At 39.0% G+C, this 25,590-nt stretch overlaps 1 protein-coding gene across 3 annotated transcripts in view; it reads left to right on the plus strand.

Annotated features, from left to right (window-relative positions):
* The first annotated feature begins 3,350 nt into the window (after window positions 1-3,350).
* sardh (sarcosine dehydrogenase) overlaps window positions 3,351-25,590 on the plus strand; it is a 42,220-nt gene continuing 19,980 nt past the window's right edge. The window contains exons 1-10 of one of the 3 annotated variants that reach the window (XM_084934956.1): window positions 3,351-3,475; window positions 6,872-7,061; window positions 7,541-7,677; window positions 7,900-8,078; window positions 9,277-9,456; window positions 10,295-10,418; window positions 10,635-10,735; window positions 15,447-15,551; window positions 18,749-18,878; window positions 22,136-22,222. In XM_084934956.1, the coding sequence (XP_084791082.1) occupies window positions 3,403-3,475; window positions 6,872-7,061; window positions 7,541-7,677; window positions 7,900-8,078; window positions 9,277-9,456; window positions 10,295-10,418; window positions 10,635-10,735; window positions 15,447-15,551; window positions 18,749-18,878; window positions 22,136-22,222 (1,306 nt within the window). In that variant the 5' untranslated portion in view covers window positions 3,351-3,402. Of the gene's footprint in view, window positions 3,476-3,501; window positions 3,707-3,760; window positions 4,321-6,871; window positions 7,062-7,540; window positions 7,678-7,899; window positions 8,079-9,276; window positions 9,457-10,294; window positions 10,419-10,634; window positions 10,736-15,446; window positions 15,552-18,748; window positions 18,879-22,135; window positions 22,223-25,590 lie in introns of those variants that run through there. The other 2 variants (XM_084934957.1, XM_084934958.1) reach the window with 2 other exon arrangements.

Genomic DNA, 25,590 nt, shown 5'->3' on the forward strand with positions numbered 1-25,590 from the left:
GCCCTGAGCTGGCCAGTGCATTTATTCTTATTAACAACGTACCAGTTTGTTGATTTGACAATTCCTAAAGTCTTTACTGCCTCTGATGGTTTATTTAGTTTTTTTCTTTTCAGCAGAATAAAGGGCTTGCTCACTGGCACTGATGCGTCTTTAGGTCTCAATTAAAATAACAGTAACAAGCTGTAGACTTTGATTTGTGTAAGATATAAATTCAACACTTTGAATCATTCTTATGTCTACTACATTTGTCATTTAATTACAAGAGATCAGGCATCACCTGGCCACAAAACTGCTTGTCAGTCATTTGTTCGATTACTTTTCCAACAAAATAGGAGCTGGGTATAAAAATGGCAATGATTCCTTAAAAGTTAAAGCATTATTTTGTTAAATCCCCTAAAGCCGTAAGTCAGCACTTCAATCAGTTATTGTTTGATTTAAAAGCCTCTGTGGTAGTGTACAGTGCAGAGGCAAAACTACAAAAACTGTCTTTATCAAACTTGATGTGTTTTAAAGTGCAGGCCACAAGGAAATAAATACAATACTGTACATTTCAGAATTATAAGGGCAGAAGCAAAGTAAGGTTGCGTGATTTATTTCTCGAACATTTCGTATTTAAAGCCACATGAATTATTTGTTTTGCACCTCATTTTACTGCTACCACATAAGAAAGGGTGTTTCCACATTAACAAATGCCAATAAAACCAGTTTTCTATTTTCATTACTTAAAATATAAATATTTACAAAAAATGCCACACATACAAAATAAAATCATATTCTGGGAATCTAAACCCAAAAAAGAAATCCCAGTTAAACACCTGAAAAACTCACAAGGAAGTCCCCCACTCCATCTTACCTGTTGTTCTCCCCTTTAGCAGGTGTTGAAAATCCTGGGACACTTACCCAAACTCCCAGGAGAAGAAAGATGAGTGAGCACCCTGCCCATGCATTCTGCAGAGGAAAAACTGCAGAATAATCCAAAGTGCAGGACATTTCTCTTCAATTTCAACTCAAAAACAGTCTGTGCTCCAAGTTGAAGGTCAGGCCATTGAGAAAGGAGCAACTGCTTTGTAACAATAAAACTAAGATGATTGAGAAAGTTCCAGGAGCATCCATACATGTCCATGCAGACCTTTTCCAGAGTTTTCCTGACCTGTGAATAAAACTTTCTCCCAATGAAATTATTGTCAAATTCCAGTCCAGCCCTATGTTTCTTATTACTAAAAACAGTGTTGCATCTTGCAGTACTGCCTCTGTAACACTGACAAATAAGTTCACATGACGCGTGGGTTGTTGCACTATTGGATCTGTGATCTCTAGAGCATAGCCTTTTTGTTTTCTGTTGTTACAGGTGAACTGTTTTTTTTTTCAGGTGTTAGGTAAGGGTTAAATTTCATGAGAGTAAAATTAGAACAAGTATAGCTCATTTGGATGGATTACCAGGACAAAACAAACCAAAACAAAGCCTCCTCTCTCTACGTGGCAGGACGGCTCAGATTTGAAAAATTGGATCTGAACAAACTGTAAGACTTCTAGGATAGATGTCCTTTGGAAGGTACTAGAGGTACTTGGCCATATTGCACAGTCCTGTTGTTCATAAAATGAATGCCTGCAAACCTTCATGAAGTGAAGCAAAGCCGTAGAGACGAGTGGGCCAAAATACCTCCACAACAATGTGAGAGGATGATAAAGTCATAAAGAAAATGATTACTTCCACTTATTGCTGCTAAAGGTGCTTCTGAAAATTATTAGTTTTTCACAGGGCTACACAGAATCCCGTGAAGGCTTTGCCTCCAAATAACCTCTCATGAAAGAACACCTGCTCATCTCTCATCTGTGAACACTGTGTGCAAAAGGGTGAGACACTTCCACGACAACTTGTCAATCAGTTGCTAACTTACACAGCTGAAAATGGGGGAAATCAACTCAACACTGCCATTTCTGAGATACTGAAAAATGTATGTGCATATCACCATGAGAGCTGATAATTTCTCCTTTTATTTCTTTGTCATCTTTACAAGTTACCAGTAAAGGACAGCTTTCTCTCTGCTGTGAAAATAACTTCTGAGAGCACTCTAAAAATGAAGGACTTGACACAAACGTAAAAAATATTTTCTCCGTCTATTCATGTAACAGTTATTAGCTATTGACTCAGGTTTGTTATTAATAAGTGACCTTTATGTATATATATGCCTGTATATATTGTGCTATTCTTAGTTAGTGTATTGTCTTTGTTAATGGTTGTTTATAATGGAGCACTGTAACGAAAAAGAATTTCCCCTAGTGATCAATAAAGTATTCTGATTCTGATTGAATCTATTTCTTTCTGTCTTTCTAAGTACACCAGCACTTGATACCCAAGTCTGTATCAAAGCATACACATTTACTTCTAAGCACACCCCAGCTGTCTGCATATACAGTAGTTTATCTGGTTCTCTCTGGAACACTCTGCCACGTACCACAGGGAAGAGAAGAGAAGCCACAATATACAATCTATGTGCTTACAGCTCAGTGTTCTGCTGCATGCGCTGGCATAGCAGCATACACATGTGCGTGCACACAAATACACGTGGACATAACACTCTGTCCTTAAGACACCAGTCACATAAGAAATTAGTTTAAGGAAATCTACAAAGTTCAAAGGTAGCTGTGGTCCACTTTCTTCGTTTCAGATTCCTGCACATAAGATACCAGGGCTGGCAACAGCTCCTATACTCAGATTCAGTCTAGCTCAAAGCTGTATAAACTAGAAAGAACCTCCTGGCACGGGAGGGGACCTAAACTCTGCACTTTATTGGCTGCTGGTTAGGAGGTGGGGAATCATGAGGTCAGCTTGGCAGCCTTCAACTCCAGATGTCTCAGGGGTCTGGAGCCTAAGTTTGAATCATTCAGTGTGGCAAGGAGCCTTCTTTTGAGGTTTAAAGTGTTTGTTTCTTCTTCCCCCGTCCTACTGCAACATCCCCACAACACTCAGTCAAATGCCTCACACAGACAAACTCCACATGTTCAACATATATGTGATGACCTACTTCTGCTTGATTTGATCACTGGGCTGTCAATAGCAGCTGTTACCCTAGCCTCCCGGAAATACAGACACCCACACATTTATGAACCAAACAAACAGAACAAACAGCAAATTGACATTAATGTTTCTCTTTTGGCACATTATATATTTTCTTGAATATTTTCACATAGGAGGTATTTTGTGCATACTTATGTTTATGGGACAAAACCAGCGAAGTCACGAACCTCTTCTTACTCATTTGAGGTACTTGGTCAAGTGTACTTAACCTTTTTCTGGCGTTTCCAAAGTGTCATGTGTTGTTGCTCAATTCCACCACTTACTAGGCTGCTTGGGTATAATCTTATCTGACTGATCTAATTTCTAGTTGTGTGCCAAACCGCATGTCGCTTCCACGCGTCTGTGTACTCCTAACTCCATGGAAGATTTGGTGTGACCACGCGGGGAGGGGTGAAGGTAGGGAACTACAACTGCAGTCTAGCACCGCTGCAGCTCACATTTATCTGACAGCTACTGAGCTGTGTCTTGTGGGCCACGACAGCAGTTCCGTCGCTCGTTGGTCTGCGGAACTACTTGACCGTTTCTCACCATAAATCCACTCCCTTAATTCTGCAAGCAGCCCCTCTCACTACTTAGCTCTTTCCTCGAGTGTGTTTCCGGGGCAATCTGAGGCAAGCAGAATCGAGCGTAAGTGCGACATGAATGTACATCCAAAAGTTGCTGCATTATGTAATTTGCATGCTCCGTTGTTTGAGATCGCAGAACTTCACGCCACGTTACTACCTGCAACTGCTAATGTAGTTTCTTTTATTTTGAGACTTGTCGTTTCCAGGCGAGCGCATTCTGTGCATCGCGTTCTGTACGTTATTGTACATTTACCCGCTAAAAGCTTTGTAGTACGCATTAAGTGCGGGGTTATTTAGTGGTGAATGTGCTGCCGTTTTTGCGCCCAGGTGCCCAAAGTGTTTTTTTCCAAAATCCTTGTTTGGTCAAACTATTGGTGTTTGCACATGGCTGAACTGAAGCAAGGCGCCAGTGATGGGTCGGTCGCGAACGAAATGGCTCTTAGAGCCGGCTCTTTGACGTGAACGACGCGAGCCGGCTCCTTATCGCGAGCCGTGTTTTTTTTTTCTTTTTTTCTTTCACCCTCTCTCTCGCACTTTTTTTCTGCTTCACTCAACATGCGAGCCTTGTGCTTTACGCTGGGAAGAGGGGGGAGGGGCGGTAGCAGTAGCACAGGAACAGAGCAGGAGGGAGAGAGAAAGAAAGAGAGCCAGGGACAACAACAACACATTATAAAGGTATAGAAATCATCCACAACTATTTTCAGTTGCAGATGATAAAGGATTCAGAAAGTTTATTCATGCAGGTCCATATGACAGAGAATGTGCATCTTCTTGATGTTTTCACATTTTAATTTATATTTAATTGTGTTGTGGTTTGCAGTGTTTTGTGTTGTTTCACTTTAAATTTGTAAAAGGAAAAAGCTGAACATTTAAATAGTTAAAAGTTGAAATGTGAATAGTTGATTTTTGTATTATATGATTTATTTATTACATTTTATGTGGAGTGAATAAATAAAAGTATATTTATGGTGGCCCCTACAGACAAAGCACATACAAACTTCAAATCAGGTACGAACCCTGAAGCACGTACAAACCCTGAAGCACGTACAAACTCCAAAACACGTAAAAACACGTACAAACTCCAAAACACGTAAAAACTCCAAAACACGTAAAAACTCCAAAACACGTAAAAATACATACAAACTCCGAAGCACGTACAAACTCCAAAACACGTAAAAACTCAGAAGCACATAAAAACTCAAAACACGTACAAAAGACAACAGAAGTGCTCCAGGATGCTAGGGGCAGTGTTGAGCTTTTGTTACCTAGTGGCTACACAAGCCAGCAAGTACCAACAACCAGATTTGGTGTGTGGTAATAACAGGTTTTTAAATGAACATTTTTTTTTAAATTTATTATTTGACTATATATGAATGCTTGTGTATAAATACACAAACAATACACATATGCTTTCATGCTTTCAATTGTGTAATTTAAGTGATCTAGGTAGGTCTGTTTTGGAAGTTCAGTTCATGCTAGAAATGTGTTTTGGAGTTTGTACGTGTTTTGTCTCTAGGGGCCACCGCTTATAAAACCACTTTTTTTTTTTTTTTTACATTAGTAATTCCTTTTGTGCATAATTTTATATTATTGTTAATAATAAATTAATTAAAGCAACAAAACAACCTGGAGAGCCGGTTCGGAGCCGAAAGAGCCGGCTCTTTTTAGTGAGCCGAACCGAAAGAGCCGGTTCTCTAAAAAGAGCCGGAAATCCCATCACTAGTCTCTAGGGGCCACCGTAAATATACTTTTATTTATTCACTCCACATAAAATGTAATAAATAAATCATATAATACAAAAATCAACTATTCAACTTTTAACTATTTAAATTTTCAGCTTTTTCCTTTTACAAATTTAAAGTGAAACAACACAAAACACTGCAAACCACAACACAATTAAATATAAATTAAAATATGAAAACATAAAGAAGATGTCATATGGACCTGCATGAATAAACTTTCTGAATCCTTTATCATCTGCAACTGAAAATAGTTGTGGATGATTACTATACCTTTATAATGTGTTGTTGTTGTCCCTGGCTCTCTTGATCTCTCTCTCTCCCTCCTGCTCTGTTCCTGTGCTACTGAGTGTAACTACCGGCCCTCCCCCCTTTTCCCAGCGTAAAGCACAAGGCTCGCATGCTGAGTGAAGCGGAATAAACGGAAGAGCCATTTCGTTCGCGACCGACCCATCACTACTAGAGACAAAGCACATACAAACTTCAAATCACGTACGAACCCTGAAGCACGTACAAACCCTGAAGCACGTACAAACTCCAAAACACGTAAAAACACGTACAAACTCCAAAACACGTAAAAACTCCAAAACACGTAAAAATACGTACAAACTCCGAAGCACGTACAAACTCCAAAACACGTAAAAACTCAGAAGCACATAAAAACTCAAAACACGTACAAAAGACAACAGAAGTGCTCCAGGATGCTAGGGGCAGTGTTGAGCTTTTGTTACCTAGTGGCTACACAAGCCAGCAAGTACCAACAACCAGATTTGGTGTGTGGTAATAACAGGTTTTTAAATGAACATTTTTTTTTAAATTTATTATTTGACTATATATGAATGCTTGTGTATAAATACACAAACAATACACATATGCTTTCATGCTTTCAATTGTGTAATTTAAGTGATCTAGGTAGGTCTGTTTTGGAAGTTCAGTTCATGCTAGAAATGTGTTTTGGAGTTTGTACGTGTTTTGTCTCTAGGGGCCACCGCTTATAAAACCACTTTTTTTTTTTTTTTTACATTAGTAATTCCTTTTGTGCATAATTTTATATTATTGTTAATAATAAATTAATTAAAGCAACAAAACAGCCTGGAGAGCCGGTTCGGAGCCGAAAGAGCCGGCTCTTTTTAGTGAGCCGAACCGAAAGAGCCGGTTCTCTAAAAAGAGCCGGAAATCCCATCACTATTATATACTCGATCGGCCAAGTCTTGCCCACTAGATTTACTAACCCTGCGCAAATTTGCGTAAATCCCCCTGAACCTGAGTATAATAAAGTTATTTACATTTATTTTTCAGTTATTATGGTTTTCACTGGGTACAAAATGTTGCAAAAAAACAAACAAACAAATCCTAGCCAGAACAAGCAGAAAATACTTCAGAAAAGAGTTTTTGTACATAATGACTTTGTTCTGAAACCTTGAGTGTTACAACTTAAAACAGCTGACATATCACTATGTCCCTTTGTGTTGTCTTACTGCACACAGGGGTCATGGCCTTTCTTGGGAGCGCAGTTTGGCGAGTGTTCTCAGCAGTGAGGCCTCCTCTTTCTCCGCTGTGCCGGACAAGCACTCGGTCCTACAGCTCGGAGCCCACCAAGGAAAAGAGTGTTCCCTACGAGAAGACACTCAAACAGGAGGATGGAGCCTCCTCAGGACCCACTAAGCCATTACCCAGGTTAGATTGGGTTTTGAATGGATAAATGGATTGTGTGGGAATGTTTTCAGAAATATATTCTTAAGATTATATGCAGCGACTTTATACATAAACAGCTGATTAATCTAATGTTTGAAGTGGTGGATTAATACGTGGTTGTGAAGAAAAACTAGTTCATGGAGGAATGGACACAGTGATGTACAAGTTCTGAACAGAATATAGATGCTCTGTTGATACTTTGCACTGGGAAAGGTTGGTATCAAAACAAGAGTGTTTATTGTTTGTTTAATAAAAAAAAAAAATAGGAGTTATTGGTCATTATTGATACTGTTTTTATGTTGCTGTAGTTTAAAGATTGGAAGCAGGGGAAAAGAAAAAGGGACTGTGTTGCACTTGTGAATTGATAAGTTAGTGCTAGCTCACAGGCTGGTTGGTTACCTTCATATGTCAAGAGTAGCATCAGCCTTTTTAGCCTTTTCATATACCTCCTCCTGCCTCAGGTCAGCTGATGCGGTGGTGATTGGAGGAGGAAGCCTGGGCTGTCAGACCATTTACCACTTGGCCAAAATGGGAATGACTAATGTAGTTCTACTGGAGAGAGACAGACTGACTGCTGGCACCACCTGGCATACTGCAGGTAACAGTCTGTAACAGTACAGAGAGCTGTGTTTGCCTGAAGTTATACATCCTACTTTAATAGCAGCGTTCTGATAAGAAGTTTTAAGAGTAAATTAAGCACTCTTTGGTAATTTTGTGTAGTAATTATTATCAAGTGTGTTCACCTGCATGTGCGTGATGTGCGAGACGCTCACTAATGTCCACTAAGTTTTTTGCACTCATGTGTCCCTCTGTTTATTAGGCCTCCTGTGGCAGCTGCGACCCAGTGATGTTGAGGTAGAGCTCTTGGCCCACACCAGAAATGTGATTAGCAAAGACCTAGAGGAGGAGACGGGTCTCCATACAGGCTGGATCCAGAACGGAGGGCTCTTCATTGCTTCCAACAAGCAAAGACTTGACGAGTACAAGCGCCTCATGTCGGTAAAGACAGAGACATGTTGGTTGTGAACATTATTAGGAAAGCATAGATGCACTGTTCAGTAAACAGAGGCAAAACATGAAAAATGTGTTTGTATTCATTGATGAGTCTGTTGATCAGTTGTTGTTGATCAATGCTCATGACAATTTTCATATTAATGATGAGGAAACTGACCTCACAGCCCAATGTTCGTCAGTGGTGCTAGTTTCAGTCATTAGTTTCAATCATTATGCAAGTGAACTGTTTATAAGGTTGGGGAAATCTCCGCTCAGCTGAGACTTGAAGAAGTAACTTGGATGAGTGACGAAGCGTTTATTCTGCTAAAAACGCTGCATCCAAATGAACAGAATTAACTTTTTGGGATACAAAAGGAGTCACACAAACACACAAAGACTTCAGATGGAGCAAGTACTTCTGTGACAGCAATTAGACAAGATGAAAGTAAATGTTATCCTTAGTCAAAATTGTTTGTTTTCTATTTAGTTCAGTGCTTCAAGAAAAGGACGCTTCATTTCAAAGTATTTGAGTTTGTAAATCAGTTTGATTGATTTTATGTATATATTTATGCACATTTACCCATCTACAACAGGGAAGTCTTTTTTTATGCATGTAAATGTACTAAATATTTCCGAGACTGAGATAGTTGTTGGTGAGTAATGTCTCATAAATAATTCTATTCTTCAGGTAAAGGATCCTGAAGTCACAAGCACCAAAGAACAAGACATATCGGCTTAATATGTGTGCACTACAGACATAGCCTCTACAGGATGTGTTTAGGGAATGCTCTAGTTCATGAAACATTCGACTGCTGCTCCTCCTTGGGGCTTTTAAATGTAAAATTGATTGTGGGTTTTCTAAAAAAATCTTTTTACTGCTTAACATGAGGTACACGAGAGAAAAAAAACTCAATTTACCTTAATTGTGTGTGTTAGATTTTCAAAGTTCACAAACAACACTACTGTTCCCTTTGCATATTATAAAACTAATACAGAATGCTATGCTGCCATAGTGACAGACTCAACTTATAGTTACAGTATTGAAAAGAGTCTTTCTGTTTGCTTTATCATGAAGATAAAGACTTTGATATGATTTAAAATTATGGCAGATTTTTCTCTAACCACTTATTTGAAATTGGAACAAAGGTGCCTTTAAAGTAATATTTACATTGAACACGTCATCTCCCCATTTTCTTTTTTCTAGCTGGGCAAAGTTTATGGTATTGAGTCCCATGTCCTTTCACCGGCTGAGACGAAGGACCTGTATCCTCTGATGAATGTCGATGATCTTTATGGAACACTGTATGTTCCAAAAGACGGCACCATGGACCCTGCAGGTACCTGCACAACCTTGACCAGGGCAGCCACTGCCCGAGGAGCCACGGTAATGTCTACTGATCTGCTAAATGCCTCTTTAGTTGATGGCCAGCTTTATTCTGTTTCTACCCATAGATTTCAATCTATGTGTGTGTGTGTGTATATATTATAGCCATACAAATAGCTTTAAAAGCTATGTTTTCTTTTATTTCAAATACTGTTTTTTTTTTCCTTATCATGCCATTTGTACACATTTTCTGAGCCACTGTATTTATTTATTTTTTGATATATTGCAGTGCAAAAATAGCACCCTTATCCAAATAAGATATCCTCTGCAGATAGCCAAGCCATAACCCTGTGAATAGCTAAACATTAATTGCTGTAGTCCAATAGACTAGGGCTGTTAGACTCAGGCGCGGCACACAGCACTTTGATGTTATAGGTACATGTTTTTGAGTAGATGAGACTGGAATACATCTACATTGCACAGCAGCCTAATGGCTAGTTTATAGATCAAAAAGAAAAGTGTTAAAAACATTTTTAAAAAGCAAAGCAGCAATTACATTTCTTTGACAGTTATGTTACACCTGCCAGATCTCAATAAATCACATATGAAAACTGTTGAATGCACTGATCATTAAATGGCAGACTGTATGTACTGTTTGCTTAGTTTTGACTTAGCATGTCTTTATATTGTGAACAGCCCAACTACTACACTACATTCTTAAGCTTTGCACAAATGACTCACATGTTCCATTACTTTTCCTCTGTAGTAATAAGTAAATACGAGGCTTCTCCAGTCGGACATCTAAACGTCTGTAATATTACTCGACTGATTCCCTGTGCATTGTACTTGCATGGAAAAAAGTGCATACAGCATTTCAGTTTTCCATTCTTTAAATCAGGTGATTGAAAACTGTCCTGTAACTGGCATTCAAGTGCGAACTGATGATATTGGTGTGAAGAGGGTAAAGGCAGTGGAGACACAACACGGAACCATTGAGACACCTTGTGTGGTGAACTGTGCAGGTTTGCTGGCTTTCTTTTTCAAAGATGACAAATCCACAAATGTAACACAGTGTAAATCAGTCTTTATGTAACCTGCAACTGCTCTCCTGATGTAAATGTATCCTGTAAAAGTGAAATCACAATGAGAAAAGGAAAATCCATACAATTTTTAAGGATATTTGTTTGGTGTTAAAGGTAACACGTTTATGACATTTTTGCCTTTCTGTGTTACCGCAGGTGTGTGGGCCACCAAGCTGGGAGAAATGGCCGGAGTCAAGGTTCCTCTCATTGCTATGCATCATGCCTATGTGGTAACAGAGAGAATCGAGGGCATACAGGTATGACCACCATTCCTGGAGTCAATGCTATTTATTTCAACTAATGTCAGAAATTGCCTCAAGAGGCTTTACGAGCCTGTAGATCCCTTCGTGCCTTTAGACCATTTGATTAAATGAGGAAGACTTTCCTAAAAAAAATCTTCAGCAGGAGGGCAAAAAAGGATTGAAGAAGAAGTCCGTAGAAGCAGTCGAGGAAGGATACCTCTTAAAGTCGCAGCATTGCAGATTTACATCATAAATATTCAAAATGACAAACAAAAATTGTAAAGATGTATGAAAAATGACAACCTGTTCTACCTCCTATCATTCAGCCACGTCCTGAATGATATTACAAAAATATAAAGTTAACGTTTTGTTTACATTTTTAACTTATTTGCAGTAAATGCTGCATTTGACAATGTTGTGTTACTAAGACATCATTGAATAAAAGAGGTGTTTTAATATATATATATATTTTTAATTTGTTTGTGAGTTTCCTTTTTACAAACCAAGTTACTGTGATTTTAATAGGTTTACCAAATCTTCTCCGGGGGAATGTGCTATGAAGAAAGTTCAACATGTCCGGGGTGTCTTTGTTTTATTTGGCTTTGCTTCACTATGGTGTTGGCAATCAGGATAAGTGGGCACACAAAGCTGTTTATCAACTTGAAAAGTTAAACCAGGGTTTTGGAGTCTAGCTAGGATTGTGTTCATATGAAAGGGGCGTCTGACCAATCATAAACATGGACAGGTCTGCTGGCAGCAGAAAGAGAAAACTACGATTTTAGCAAAATGCTGTATGAAGAAGTAAAACGCTTACAGCTTTGTTGCTTACAGGCTGTAAGCAACAAAGCTGCTGCAGTGCAGAGAGGAAAGGGACTGTGTGTGTTTGTGTGTTTTAAGTGCCTTAATCTGTATTTCTGGAAATGATCTACTACACTGATAAAGTTTAATCTCTGTGAACCCAGAAAGGAAAGTGACCAAAAACACTTGACTGTAAGTAAACAGGATATCAGTGCTTTGTCATTAAAAACTCCCCCCAGACTGAGCTCCAACAGGGAGATCAGTTTGAGAACAGAAAAAAAACACCTCTGCACATAGCACATGAAAAAACTCTTAATACACCAAAGAAATGCATGACAAGTAACAGGGGTGGGTAAAGGGTGCAGCATCGGAAGGGAATAAGCGTCGAAGGCGTTTGGAAAGGGAGGGGGGATGAGTGTGTGCATATCAGTGTATATGTATGTGTGTCCAGAGTTCAGCTGAGACAGTGTCCTTCGCCCTGCTAGGCTAAGTAAACAGTCTTCCAGCCAACCCAGGTGGCCTTGCATGGAATGGGAAGGAACAGACCAAACACAGTCGTTATCAGGGTGTTGTTGTTCAGCTCCAGCCTTGAGACCGCCGCTGGCGCCAAAGGGGTATCCGCATAAGTGATGGTGCTTTTTACTTTAGTGCGAACAGCTCATATGAATTTCAAAGCAGTTCTACAGTCCAACACTGGTCTCTCACTCTCCCGTTGGAGAGCCGCGAGCTTCGCCATACTTGCGTTCTGTGATGTTGTCATTTCTTGTGCTCAAGGAGCCGATTCTGAGAACTCACGGCAGTGTGCCTCCCCAAGATGTCATCCAATTTGCGCCCAGAGATGTTATTCCGAGCTAGCCCTTCCGAGATGTATCCAGTCTGCAGTCAGAGATCTTATTCTGAGTATTCACAGCAGCCGTAGCCTCTCCAAGATCTTATCCGTGCTGCACTCAATGAGCCCATTTTGAGAAACTCACGCCTTTCCCATCGTTCCAATCCCAGCGGCAGCCTTGTCGGGGTTTGAACAGCCGGTTCCGCTTCCTTAATTCTTCGATAAGTCAGGGCCAAGCCAGCTCCGATCCGCCAGAACCCTGTTACCATGGTTCCGAATAGGTAGATATCTTCAGCACTCAGGCTCACCCAAGCCCAAACTTCTTGTTGAGAAAGGGGTGTCAATTGCATTCAGAGACCAGTTGATCCAATCCATAATTCCTCTTTTAGGTTTTAGAGAACAGACTGTGAGAGAGTGTTCCAGGGAAAAGTAATACAAAAAAACACGAGACTAGACAAGGACATAAGAGCCTAAGCAGGGAAGCTAAGGGAGAGGAGGAGGAGGAGAGGAGAAAAGTGCGACTGCCTTTGTCAAGAGCAGAAGATTAGAGAACATCCAAACTAAATTCAAACGTGTGCACCAAGTTCTCTTTCCTTTTTTGAAATCATTAAAGATGTATGCTGTACAGTCTTTCCCCCAGGCGTTAGTTACCACAGCGACGTACTCTCATGAGAGTTGACGTGAAAAACAACAGATTGTTTGCCAAAAGCGGGCGAATGTTTCAAATAACTAATTTCCTTTGATAAATACCAGACATATTATGGTATTGTTTCACTGCTACTTGGTGGCAACTGTTGCACGATGGTGTGTATTTAATGGCTAATTTATAAACAGTTTTTCAAGGTGGAGGAGGGTAATTCTTTCTGCATTAAGGTTATATAACCAGTAGGGGGCACTATGACCAAACAGATTTTCAGCCTGCAATGGCCCAGACTGTTGTTTTATTGTTTGCAATAATTTGTAATAGAGAAGTAAACAGAATAATTTGTGTGTATCTTTATATTAATGGGATGAGACGTGAATCTGCATCTACTGGGGAAGCCCCTGTGTGTGTATACTTTATAACAGATGTTCACATGATTCACTGTATCTCTGTGATTGCGAGTCTTATGACTGTTAGATTAAATTAGTGTACACATGCATGACTGTGCTCATCTTCTCGAGGCTGGTGGTTGTAGGCGGTCTGTCAGCTCCCCAGTATTATGTAGTTTAAGAGGAGCTTAACCAGCATTACTGCTACATCACGTTCACAGACGTCAGCCCACACACAAAATGACACACTCGCACACTTGGATGTCAGGAAATCTGTTCCCACCAGAGTGTGCAACTTGTCAGGTCAAACATTTCATGTCATCTGTGTGCCTTTGTGTGACATGAAACCTCCTGGGAGGCTGTGGTGGCTTTAAAGTAAGGGGAAAAGAAACCGTACCAGATTGTGTGAATACATGAAGGACAGAAGGTAGTGCAGTGTTTAGTATTGATCACATGAAGTAAGCTGGCAGCTGCACCCAGTGCGCAAGAGAGGGGAAATGAGCAGTTTGGCTTTTGTTATTTGGAGTGAGCGGTTTTTAAAATGTCAGCTTGTTCGCTGGTATTTTGGTTTTACCCGGAAAACCAGTTGGTGGGTAGAAAAGACCTCCATAGTGACGTGAATACAGATGAGACAACATACCTAAAATGTAACTATTTATTGAACATTTTTGCATAAATATTTATTAGAACATAACGAAATGATTACATGGTATGTTAGACACAATGCTGTGATGCATAAAGAAATGCTTTGGTTTATTAAGATAAGTCATTGTATGGACGACTGCTGCTGTAAACATTTTTAAGGCTGTTTTTTAGTCCCATGTTGTGATGCCCCTTTTGTACAGCTCTTAACATCTTATAAAAATGTAGCACTAAACAAAAGTGCACTTGTCTTTATATTCAGCTTCCAAGGAACCAGACTTTATTATAATTATTTAAGGTAGGATTTTCAGACATTTAAAAAAAAAAAAAAAAATCTTGACTGGTTTTTCATTCTTTTTTTAATCCAGTCCTTTTATCTGACTATTTCCAGATTTTTTTTTCTTCTTTTTTAAGCCACTTAACCAACTGAACCCACTTAATCACTCAAGCATTAAAAAGGTATCAAACTCTAGGGATTAACCAGTATTGTGTCCACATATATTAGACAACTTAGCAAAGACACATTTTAAATTGTATCTTTAGGTGCTTTGTTCCTAGCAGCCTGTTGCAAGAACACATGAGGCCATGAAATCAATAAAAATGCCAAAGATAACATTTTGATAGGAATTAAACTGTATTTTTGGCACCAACAAGGTGATTCCCAAAAAGCTATTAGCTGAAAACCTGGCAAATGCTGACATAATGTGCAGTGTATTCTTAAAAATTGGTGAAGAGGAGGCCAAAACTATCTACAGGAGATGGGCAGTATCTGAAAGTCATGTACTTAAGAAGTAGGAAATATCCAGCAAAGACTTGACACAGGACCTGAGAGATGGATCTAACCCTTTAGTTCACCGAAGCCTCATCAGAAATGGTCTCAGTGGAAGTTTGGCTGTCAAGAAGCCATTGTTAAAGAAGGGAAATTGGGGTTTTTATCGGTTTTCAGCATTATTTTGTTATCGTTTTTATCGTTAACTCGGTTTTCCTGGGTCTTTTCACGTGTGTTATGAATAAATCTTCTTTTTTTCGGTACCGGTACTAGTTTTATTTTGTTGTATTTATTCGTGACATCTTAAAGGCCGGTCTGTGGAAATATTGTCGGGCATAAACCGGTCCGTGACAGCCTTTGGGATTTCAGTCTCTGGAGCCTATCTCATCCATCCCTGAGCTCTTGTGACCCTGAATTGGATGTGCGATGAAGAAAATCACTCAATGGATGGAATATGTGAATTAGCTGTTACAGTTAGGAATTTTTTAGATAACTTTTGAGGCCCTGGCTTTGTAGATTTTTATGAACTTGGAGAATTTAAACAACTATTTGGTAATAAAATTATTACTTTTTTTTTTTATTTTTATAAAAACCGTCCTTAACTGATTGTGTTCTCATTCCTTTGTGTTTTGATCCGTTCACTTTCATCTTCCCAGAACATGCCAAATGTTAGGGACCATGATGCGTCAGTGTACCTGCGCCTTCAAGGTGACGCTCTGTCTGTGGGCGGTTATGAAAGAAACCCCATCTTCTGGGATGAGGTAAGCTTGAATGTCATCCTGAGGTTAATTGTCAGATTCTCTTTGTATTCGTTTCAGTGAGTGCTGTGATAAAAGATTTAGCTTTGCTCGACAAAAAAAATCAAATACTTTAATTAGGAAGCTGAATAAACTCTCATCCAGTTTATATACTTCTCATTCTCTGTGTCATTTTGACCTCATCTCTTATTTACCTTGTCTATTACTTTCTGCTGTATTAGTTTGGAGGTCAAACTGTATTCATAACAGCAGTCAAAACAGTGTGTGTGTGTACGTGTGTGTGTGTGTGTGTGTGTGTGTGTGTGTGTGTGTGTGTGTTACTTTTAAAGGAAAACTGTAAAAAAATATTTAACATTCAAGGGAAATTGTTATTTTTTTTATTCCAAAAAACTGATATAAAGACTGATAGTTTGTGACCATCCTGCATAGCTTAGCATTAAGACTGAGGTACTATAAGAACAGTTAGCAGTTTTCTTCCATTCTTTATGATCACATCTTTTTACACTCCAATTTTGCTATTTCTCCCATAGTTTGCAGGATGCTCAGACTTGGTTTTAATATATGTATCCTAATTTTTTTTTATTTATAACTGTTTTAGTTGTTTGTCTAGGAAGCTGGATTCAGGATGTTTATGTGTGCTTAGCCTGAATACAGAACAACAGTAAGCCGCTAATCTGGTTCTGTTTAAATATTCCTACAGCCTACTGGGTCGACTTTATAGGTTTTTAATATGACAGACAAATATCAATTCTCTTATCATCTTTCTGTAAAGACACAAAGCTACAAATGTTGGACTTTAAGTATAAAAACTTGAGTAGCCATTATAAAGGAAAGCGCAACAAACTGTGTTTATGATGCTTCTGGAGGCACATGAGTAGGTATAGTATACCCAGTAGGGAAAGAACAGGATTCCCTTTTTCCCCCCAAGTTCTGTTGGAATCTTTGGCTTTTGTTGGATGACTTCATCAAATCCAGTGCTTTCAGGTCACTTACGCGAAGGCGAAGTTTATTAACCTTGATGCAAATAATGAAACAAAAAAGGGATCAAATGCTGACACTTTTGGAAAGTTTATTTTTCTCTAGAAAGTTTATACAGAAAACTATACTTAGAAAGGAAAAAAACTAGTCCTATATTTTTATCCATTAATAAAACTGTTGCAAGTCTTATTGCCCACACTCCACATATATTTTATTTCTAATGTGCACAGTGATGAGCACAGTGCTCAAGAGGGGATAAGTCTATTGGATTTTAATTACCTCATACTCATTCTTTTAGCACAACCCCTGACAAACATTGTATTTTTAGCTCCGCTTGGGGTGAAATTTGTTTTATTGGAACATTAAAACCAAAGTACATCTGTAAAAGGAACTGCAAGAGGCTCTGAAGACTAATTATTCGAACAACACTTTGGCAACTAGAAAAAGTCATTGTGCAAGCAGTTGCATGTTCCATGCAAAGACCGACTTTAGAGAGAGTTTGACTTTGGAGATTGATCTTTTTAAGAGCCTTTGAACTGACAGGTGGTCTTGGTCTTAATGGATTTGTACTTTCTCTCAAGGACAGGTTTTTAGAGCAGTTTGTTAAGTGGGCTGGCAGGAGGTTTGGTGGCATGCATTTATGCATTAGATACTTAAAACTTTTCACTCGTCATGCATTCCTTCTTGTTTTATGCCTGTTTTTTTTCTTTAAGACTTTGGTCTTTTATACTATTCAGAAGTAATGAAAGCCATTAGACGTTTTCTGCAGGTCACCGATAATATCTTTTTGCCTGTCAACCTAACTTCCTGGCTTTCTGTCCTTCTGGCTGGCTGGCTGCCTGTCTGCAGACTCCTCAGTGGTTTTTACATATTAGAGGATTTCTTTGAGCGGAAGCAGCTTCTTTGTTCTCGTTCTGCAGCAGCTTTGATGTCTTAAAGCAAGTGGAAGAAGAAAGAATAGATACCGAAAGGAGAATTAGCAAGGAGACGTGGAGAATAGAAGAAGCGGAGTGATTGAAGATGAGCTAGATTGATGGCTTGGGAAGGATTGGGAGAAGTGTGGTGCCTAGGACAAAGGTATCTGCTTCTCAGATACCCCAGTTGAGTGTCAATGCCCGGTAATAGTGCAGAACTCTTTGTTCACATGAAAGCAGCTACTGTCAGCTTAGACATCCATATGACATTAAAGTCTTAATCGAAGCTGAGAGTGTCACAGCAGATGGTAATTGTGAAGCCAAAGGAATTTCCTTCAGTACGTCCTCTGTACTTGACTGTAGACCATAACCATCTATCTAACTTAATCACTTATGTTCAACATTTTAGAAAGCGGGTTTATATTGTTATCCAGTGTTTTTGTTTTGTTTTTGTTTAGGCATGTCTGTTACATAATTAAAAAATTGAGGAAAGTAAAGTAAAAGTAGATGAAAGAGTGAATCAGGGCAGGAATTGAGAGAGAAATACGTGACTGATAAAATTGCTGGACAGCTCTGGTGTGCTGGACTTTCCACTTTGAGTGCCCTGAGTCAGCCAGATTAGTGTTTGATGGGAAGGTGGGGGGTGGGGGGTCGTCTGTGCTGCTGGCCATTAGTTGTAGGAGTTAAAGGCTGGATTTTGGTGTGGCTGAAAAGGAGGGAGTTACAGAACTCCAGATTGGAGCAAATTAAAGCTTGGACAAGATACTGAGATGAGAGGAAGGGCTGATTTGACAGATGTTTCTGTGGTGAGGAAGAGTCGATTTAACAGATGCTACAGGATGTGTTGTGGCTGCAGCCTTGCTTCCTCCAGTCACATATGAAGAGGATAAAAGAGCACAGCAGTATTTTTGACTCTGGCACTGCGGTGGTACATCAGCATTGAACATGACAGTAGTAGTGCTGACTGTAGTCTACAAAGACACACAAAGAAAAGGAAAAATATTAAAATGCACCATTATTCAGTGCTCTCTTTACTGCTCATTTGCATTTTCTCAAAAATCTTCAATTCAATTTTTCTAATTAGATGTGGTCCCTGTTTATGAGATTTGGTTTCTTCCTCAAACAGAACTTGTTATTTTCAGTGTGAAAATTAGTTTCAAAATTGGTGTGTTTTAGGGGTAAAAGAGAGAAAGTAAATGTGTGCTGTTATTTTAAGGTTACTCAAGGTTTCAAGGTTATTGGAAGTAAGCCAGTCATTTATTATCAGTGTGCCTTTATTTTTTTAATTTATTTTTTAATATTTCCCAGGTGTCTGATAAGTTCGCCTTCAGCCTGTTCGATCTGGACTGGGATGTCTTTATGCAACATATTGAGGGTGCAGTCAACAGAGTTCCTGCTCTGGAACAGACTGGCATTAAGTCCACTGTCTGTGGACCAGGTACACACACACATACGCACACACACATGCTCAGTTGTGTTCCCATCACCTCATGGGGAATTACATTTACTGAGGTCATTTCCTGGAGACTTACTCTATCTGCAACCTCCTAACACTAACCCTTCCACTAATCTTAAACTTAAAGTCTACATGCTAAGATGTAGATATATGTGTTTAACATTACAGGGATTTGATTTATGTCCCTAAAAACAAAGCAGGTCATCTATTTGTGACTATGTGTAAGCGGACATATATATCCCCACAGGAAAAATGCAATCATGCACACATACAAGCACTAGTTCAAAAGAAGCATTAATCTTTGAGCAATTCCTCCATGCCTTTCCCTACAAATCCTTATGCATTACAGCAGCAAACAAGCAACTTTCACAACACTTTGGATGCATACTGTGGTTGCCCATGAATATGTAAACTAGCGAGCTGTATGCCATGTTTGCAGAGGAGATAGTTTGATTAGCTCGAGCCTGACTTCCTGTGCAGGTAATATCACATTGCCCAGCTGGTTATGTGAGCTGGTCTGTAGCCATGCTTCGTGGTTTCTGATTTGAGTTTTTTCATTATTTTAGCCTGGAGCAGCAGTTTGGAATAATGATCAGAATGATTTTGTGAGGATAGAAAAGTAAAACAGAGTGATAAAATGAAAGTACAAAAGACATTTAGAAGGAACTTTGAAAAAAAGCAAAAATACAAAAAAGAAAATGTTAAAGGGAAATAAAAATTGATAACATAAATTTTACAGAGATGAAATAAAGACGAAATGATGGGAGAAAAAATAAAGATAGAAGTCTGAAAAGCTGTCTGTTCTTCTTATCTGTGCCCTTGGCTTTAAGTCCTGCAGGTTTTCATTTTATGTTTACTGGATAAGCATGCTGTGTTAAACAAAACATTTTCAGAGTGAGAAAATGTTACTAATGAGAAATGAGAAGTTACTAAGGCACCTTTGGCATTTCCATGAGGATACAGCAGGCTAAATGAAGGAGAAATTTCAAATATAAATCGAATATTATGAGTTCCATCAGTATGTGCAATTCACCACTCAGAGAGACTTATTTATATAGACAGAAGTATGGAAAATTGAGTTAAAGGTTTACCGTGTTTTCTTTTGGAATATTCAGCAGTTAGTCTAATCTTGCTAAAAGACATATTCACATGCATGTGTGTGTAGGTATATAAGAGAAAATATCTCTCTTTCGGCTTGGTTCAGTAGAGTAATAAAAGTACTGATATCTTAATGTATCTGCTGCAATTTCTCTGTTACATAAGACATTGTTAGTTTTAAAGTTTGCGTGTATTGGATTTTTTAAAAAGTTATTATTGCATTGCAGAACTTGGCTAAAGTTGCCTTTAAACAACTTCCAGCTCTCCAAAACCACCCATCCAATCTGTGGTTTTTAACGCAAGTGGAAATAGAAAAGGAGACATTACGGTTTAATGAACAGCCAGCTTGCCGTTATGGTTAGGAGGCATTTACTGACCACAAACGGCTCGCTAAGTTTCAGTGTTGCACACAGCTGTTCTGAAGTCTCAGAGGACCAAGCCTGACCAAACCTAAATGATAAATGGTGGCTTGCCAACTAAAATGAAAAGTTCTGAGCCTTAGCCTTGTCACAATTCCTCCCCACACTTTTATATCTTGTGCAAAACTAACACATCCTGTACTGTCAGATTGTCCACCGAATATAGAGACGCTAATATCCGCTAACATGTCAGATGATTCGGCGCTCAGACTGCTGATATCGTGATAAGACTGAAGACATCACATCTTTAAATCATCTAATTTGTGGAAGATCTGCTGCCATGTTTGATCATGAATATTGCAAAAACTACTAAAGACAAAAGCCTGAATTTTTCACTGGCCTTTCGTTTTGTAAAAATGAATCAGGATCTGGGATTTTGGATAGATATATCAAACATGACTATTTAAAATATGAAACATAAAATCAAGCTGCCCTGTAAAATACCATATTTGCGCAAACACTAATAAAACATTGCAAAAGGAAACTAGAATTCTGAATGGTTTATAGTCGAGTTTCAGAATAATGCAAAATGAAACATTTTGAATAGATTAACAAATGTAATTTTCAATTAACTTTCACAATGGATTGAGAAAATATGACAAGTTGTATCACAAAGACAAAAATATCAGTAGTTAGTCTCGTCCAATTCTTGCAGGATTCAGTCTGGAAGTCAACTGCCTGATTCCTGCTTGCCTGTAGCAACTGTGGCATTAGGATTTGGGTTGGGTTAGGGGGTTAGGGTCTTGTATTGGAATACAGATCACACCAAGTGGACACAGCAACTTTACCTTGCTACTTACGTGAAAGAGGCTACTAATCCCGTTTTAACTACTTTGAATTGTTGTGCTATATTTATTTTCATATGTGAAAAGTCTTACATCAGTACTTGTTGGGTTCTTTGCATTGTTATCGCCTCTTAGTATTTTAAGCTTACCCTGAATTATAAGATCTCTGATGGGTGTCAGATCTGGAAACGGTAGGTAGAGTATGTATCAAAATGAAAAATATGCAAATATTTATTGTTACCGAGCACATTATTTTACTGATATTTTTGTTTTACACTTTGTCATGTTTACTCAATGTAGCAGGAAATTTGGATTCCTTCTTCATATTTGTGACAAGGAATTTCATATTAAAAAGTATTCTACCTGCTTTATTCTGCATTATTGTGAAATTGGGTTATATACACTTCAGAAAATGTTAGTATTTGTATGTATGCAACGTGATGTTTGTTATTAGTGTGTGCTCAGATAAGGGACTTTACAGGATTGCGAGTTTTTTTTTCTTCATATCTTGAGTAGATAATACTGTGACTTTTTTTTAAATCTCTCGGTTCAAAATTACAGACCCTGATTCATAAGAAAGGTCCAGGAAAATTTCAGGCTTTTATCTTTTGTAGTCTTTGAGATATTAATGGTCAGACATACCAAAAAAAATATCCATCTCCAATTTCTAGGCAAATCGGAGATGGATGAGCATAAAATCTTCTCAACATTTGATGATTTGGCATGGAATGACCCAAAGCCAGAGATGACATTGATAAAATAGTAGTCAAATATCCATCTATCAGTCCTTTTTCTTCTGCATATCCAATTCTGGGTCATGCGTGGACTGTATCCTATTCGAGCTACCACAGGAGCTGAGACTGACTCCTGTGACGAATCGGATAGAAACATTTTGTTCCCACCTTTATCACAAAGTTTCTCTCTGTTATTGTTTCAGAGTCATTCACAGCAGACCATAAGCCTCTGATGGGAGAAACACCAGAGGTCAGAGGTTTCTTCCTGGGCTGTGGCTTCAACAGTGCTGGTAAGTTCTGCATCAGCTGACAACTGACAGTCTGAAGAAATAAAATAGTCAGAGGTGAGAAAAGAGAGGAAGGGAGGCAGGGAGTGAGCGAGAATCCCAGAGAGTGCAAAGACATCTTAGATTAAATGGTTAGCTTCATAAACTTTGCCTTAAAGAAACAATACATACACTGCACTCACTGACTATTTATTATAAAGTACTTCATCTTTAATAGCTTTCCCTTGAGGAATCTATGAAATGATTCCTCAAGGGGTGACAAAGGTCGAAGAAATCTTAGAAAACAAATGGGCAAAAATAATGAGGAAAACAAGGGAAATGGCCAAATAATTTTTTTCTTAGACTCTGACCTAGCCTTCACCAGTCTCTCAAGGCACAAATGAATAATAGAGTGGTTTTCATTTTTCAGCTTTCATCGAGAACATACACATACACACAGGCACACACAGAAACAACCCGAGTAACTCCATTACTTCACTCAGGGATGAACTTTCTACTGACATTAGAGAAGGAGGAATGTGAGGATCTCAGCGGTCTGAAAAACAGAGAGAGGGGGCGTAAGGGTAAAGTAATCACCATAAGCATTAAGACAATTCAGACAAAGCCTTTTTTTCTGCACAACAGCAAAAGACACTGCAGTCCTGACAGACGCTTGGGAAACGCAGTGAAGTGAAGACCTGATGTGTGGGCATCTCGACACTCATATGTTACACAGACCTCCCTCTTCTGTATTTTCTTTTCTTTCAGAGGTGTAGTTGACTCGCTGCAAATTAATGAGTGGTCCTTGATGTTTACCACTGCTTTTCTATTCTGCAACCACTTAACCATGAAATATTCTGTCCACCACCCTGATCAGAGTACTAACACGTCCTTCGAGTACTGCCTCATATTATACCTGAAAACAGTGGTAAAACTTGCCAATAGGCTTCTTCTCATAAAAATAATAAATTGTCATCAGTTTGGATTATTAATTCATGGCAGCTCAGTGAGCAAAAAGCTAAATGTTCAACAACCTCATGTGAGAGGCCGACCCCCATCTGTTATTCTCTGGTAATTAATAACTATAAAGTGAGCTTGGGACTGCTGGCATTATATTTTCTTTTCTACATTTACATAGAAACACAACCTGCCTGTGTGAATAGAAGTGGTTACAATGCTGTCGTACCCATTTTATTTTGTAGTGTAATGCTGTGTACAAGCTCCGTGAAATGGGCCTAGTATTACTAATATCACACCTGAGTCATTTTCACACATGCACAGCATCCCTGAACTTTCCTAAACATTACATGGTGGAGCTGTGCTGCCTGCTCTATGGTACAAAAATCAGTGTAATGTCCCATGTAGCTTATGTGTGAATTAAGCACGTAATTATCATGCGAATTCACAGACAGTGAGTGGGAGTCGTGAGGCTGGTCTCCTGCGTGTGTTACCCGCTCACCAAAGGGAGTGCTTCCTATAGTGAGAAGACTATTTGCACATCTTGCAAGTATATACTTTTAAAAACTAGTTTGGGGAAAGCAGCGGTACGACCAGCAGCACAGAGGAGAGCAGGCATCAGTGATGCAGATACTGTCTAAGTCGGAGATTTAGTATGACGTGTAGATGTATTGCAGATGTGCAGTAAGTGTGGGAAGGCTAAAGCAGCTTAAATAGTGTGCCCTGCATAAGAAATTGGATGTGCAGAAAGGCATTTGGAACATCAGTTGATGTGGGCTGCCATTGAGATCAGCCGATCTGCTGGGACTGAGCTTGACTTCGTAGCCTGCCTGAACTGTGCTCGATTCGCACTCAGCATCCACACACACAAAGGAAACACTGATGTGCCATGTCGTCCCTTCTTCACACTCTCTGCATCTGTCACTCTTTCTTCCCCTGTCTTTATGCCCCTCTGACAAGGCATCTTTCGCATTTTCAGTGACACGGCTGTCTTGGCTCAAGGCCGGGCACGGAGAGGCAGGAAAGTTCAGAGACCAAGGGGTCACTTTTGTTAGATTTTTTTTTTTTTTAAAGTCATTGAATGCTCTTTACTTGCTCGAGCTAAATTTGGTCTCCAAGCAATCACCGAGCCTTCAGACTGGTTGAAGTTGTATTTGTTGCCTGGCAACCTTTGGATACTTATTCTTGGTGTCAAACCCATCATGCTTAACATTTAACTACTCTTGTTTATAAAGGTATTTTTTCTTCTTCTTTCTTTTAAAGCTATGAACTGCAGCACCTCTTACCCGGCTGCATCCTTGTCTTGCTAACAATCACAGGAATAAGCACCTTTATTATTTCTTATTGTGCACAATAAGAAATAATAAGGATACTGGTGCTGATGTAAATCTTAGGAAAAAACTGTCTTCTGTTTTTTGGCCAACTTTGTTGGCTCATAAAATGGAAGCATTAGTGTGAATGTGAAGTCAAAAGAGGATCAAATTTCTAACTTAGAAAATTATTGAAGAGGGCATCATGAAACACACTCTCTGCATTCTGAGGGGAGTATTGTTAATTTCAAGGTGAAGAACATACTGACTCTAAGGTTCTAGTTATTTTAGTGCTGATTATATGTGCTATATTCAAATAACCAAAGCCTTTAAGTAAAGAGTTAAGCATTTGTGGCAGTACTTGGCTTTCTATAAGTTAGAAGAGAAGGTTAAAAACACTTAAATGTGTGAACTGTAATATATGAAATTGTGTATGAAGTGTATGAAGTACATGACATTTTCTCCTTGTTGTGGAGGAGCTTTGGCTCATTCATCTTTACAACTTCGCTTTAGTTCATTGAGGTTTGCAGGCGTTTGTTAATGTACAGTTCCTACAGCATTTGGGATTATTTTTCTGATGAATGACCCATTTTAGGCCAAGCTTTAGCTATCACACAGATGGCCTCATATCAAGACCAGCATTCAAATGTTTAGCTAAATATGAAGACTAGGATTTTAGAGTACTGACTATCCTGGCTCTGAGGACTAATTCATTTAGTGTATCTTGTTTGTCTAACTTCTGAATAACACATCTTGATATGCAGCACTAAATGCTGTTTTAAAATTTCAGATTAATGCGCTTGCTAATCTGCTGAAGAGGATATTGGAAAAGATAAAAAAAAAACAATTGTGCATGTTTTCCTGCTCTTTCTAAGCATCGGTGGTATTGCTGGCAGCACCGCTGTAAATGCCAAGAAGAAGAATTTGACACCGAGGAGATTAGATGACACATAATGACCGTGAAAGGGGCAAATATTTGCACGGCATAAACGCGAGGAGGAAAAGGGATGGGTTAGAAGGGGACGACAGAATGAGTGGAAGCTCAAGCACGAGGATTTACAAGTATGAATACTCGCACATCAACCCAGTTATCTCGAGTGACATTTATCAGTGCCACCTCGCCTT

The sequence above is a fragment of the Perissodus microlepis genome, chromosome 7 (assembly GCF_051167445.1).
Source record: "Perissodus microlepis isolate ML-2025 ecotype Zambia chromosome 7, ASM5116744v1, whole genome shotgun sequence".
In the NCBI taxonomy this organism is placed as follows: domain Eukaryota; kingdom Metazoa; phylum Chordata; class Actinopteri; order Cichliformes; family Cichlidae; genus Perissodus; species Perissodus microlepis.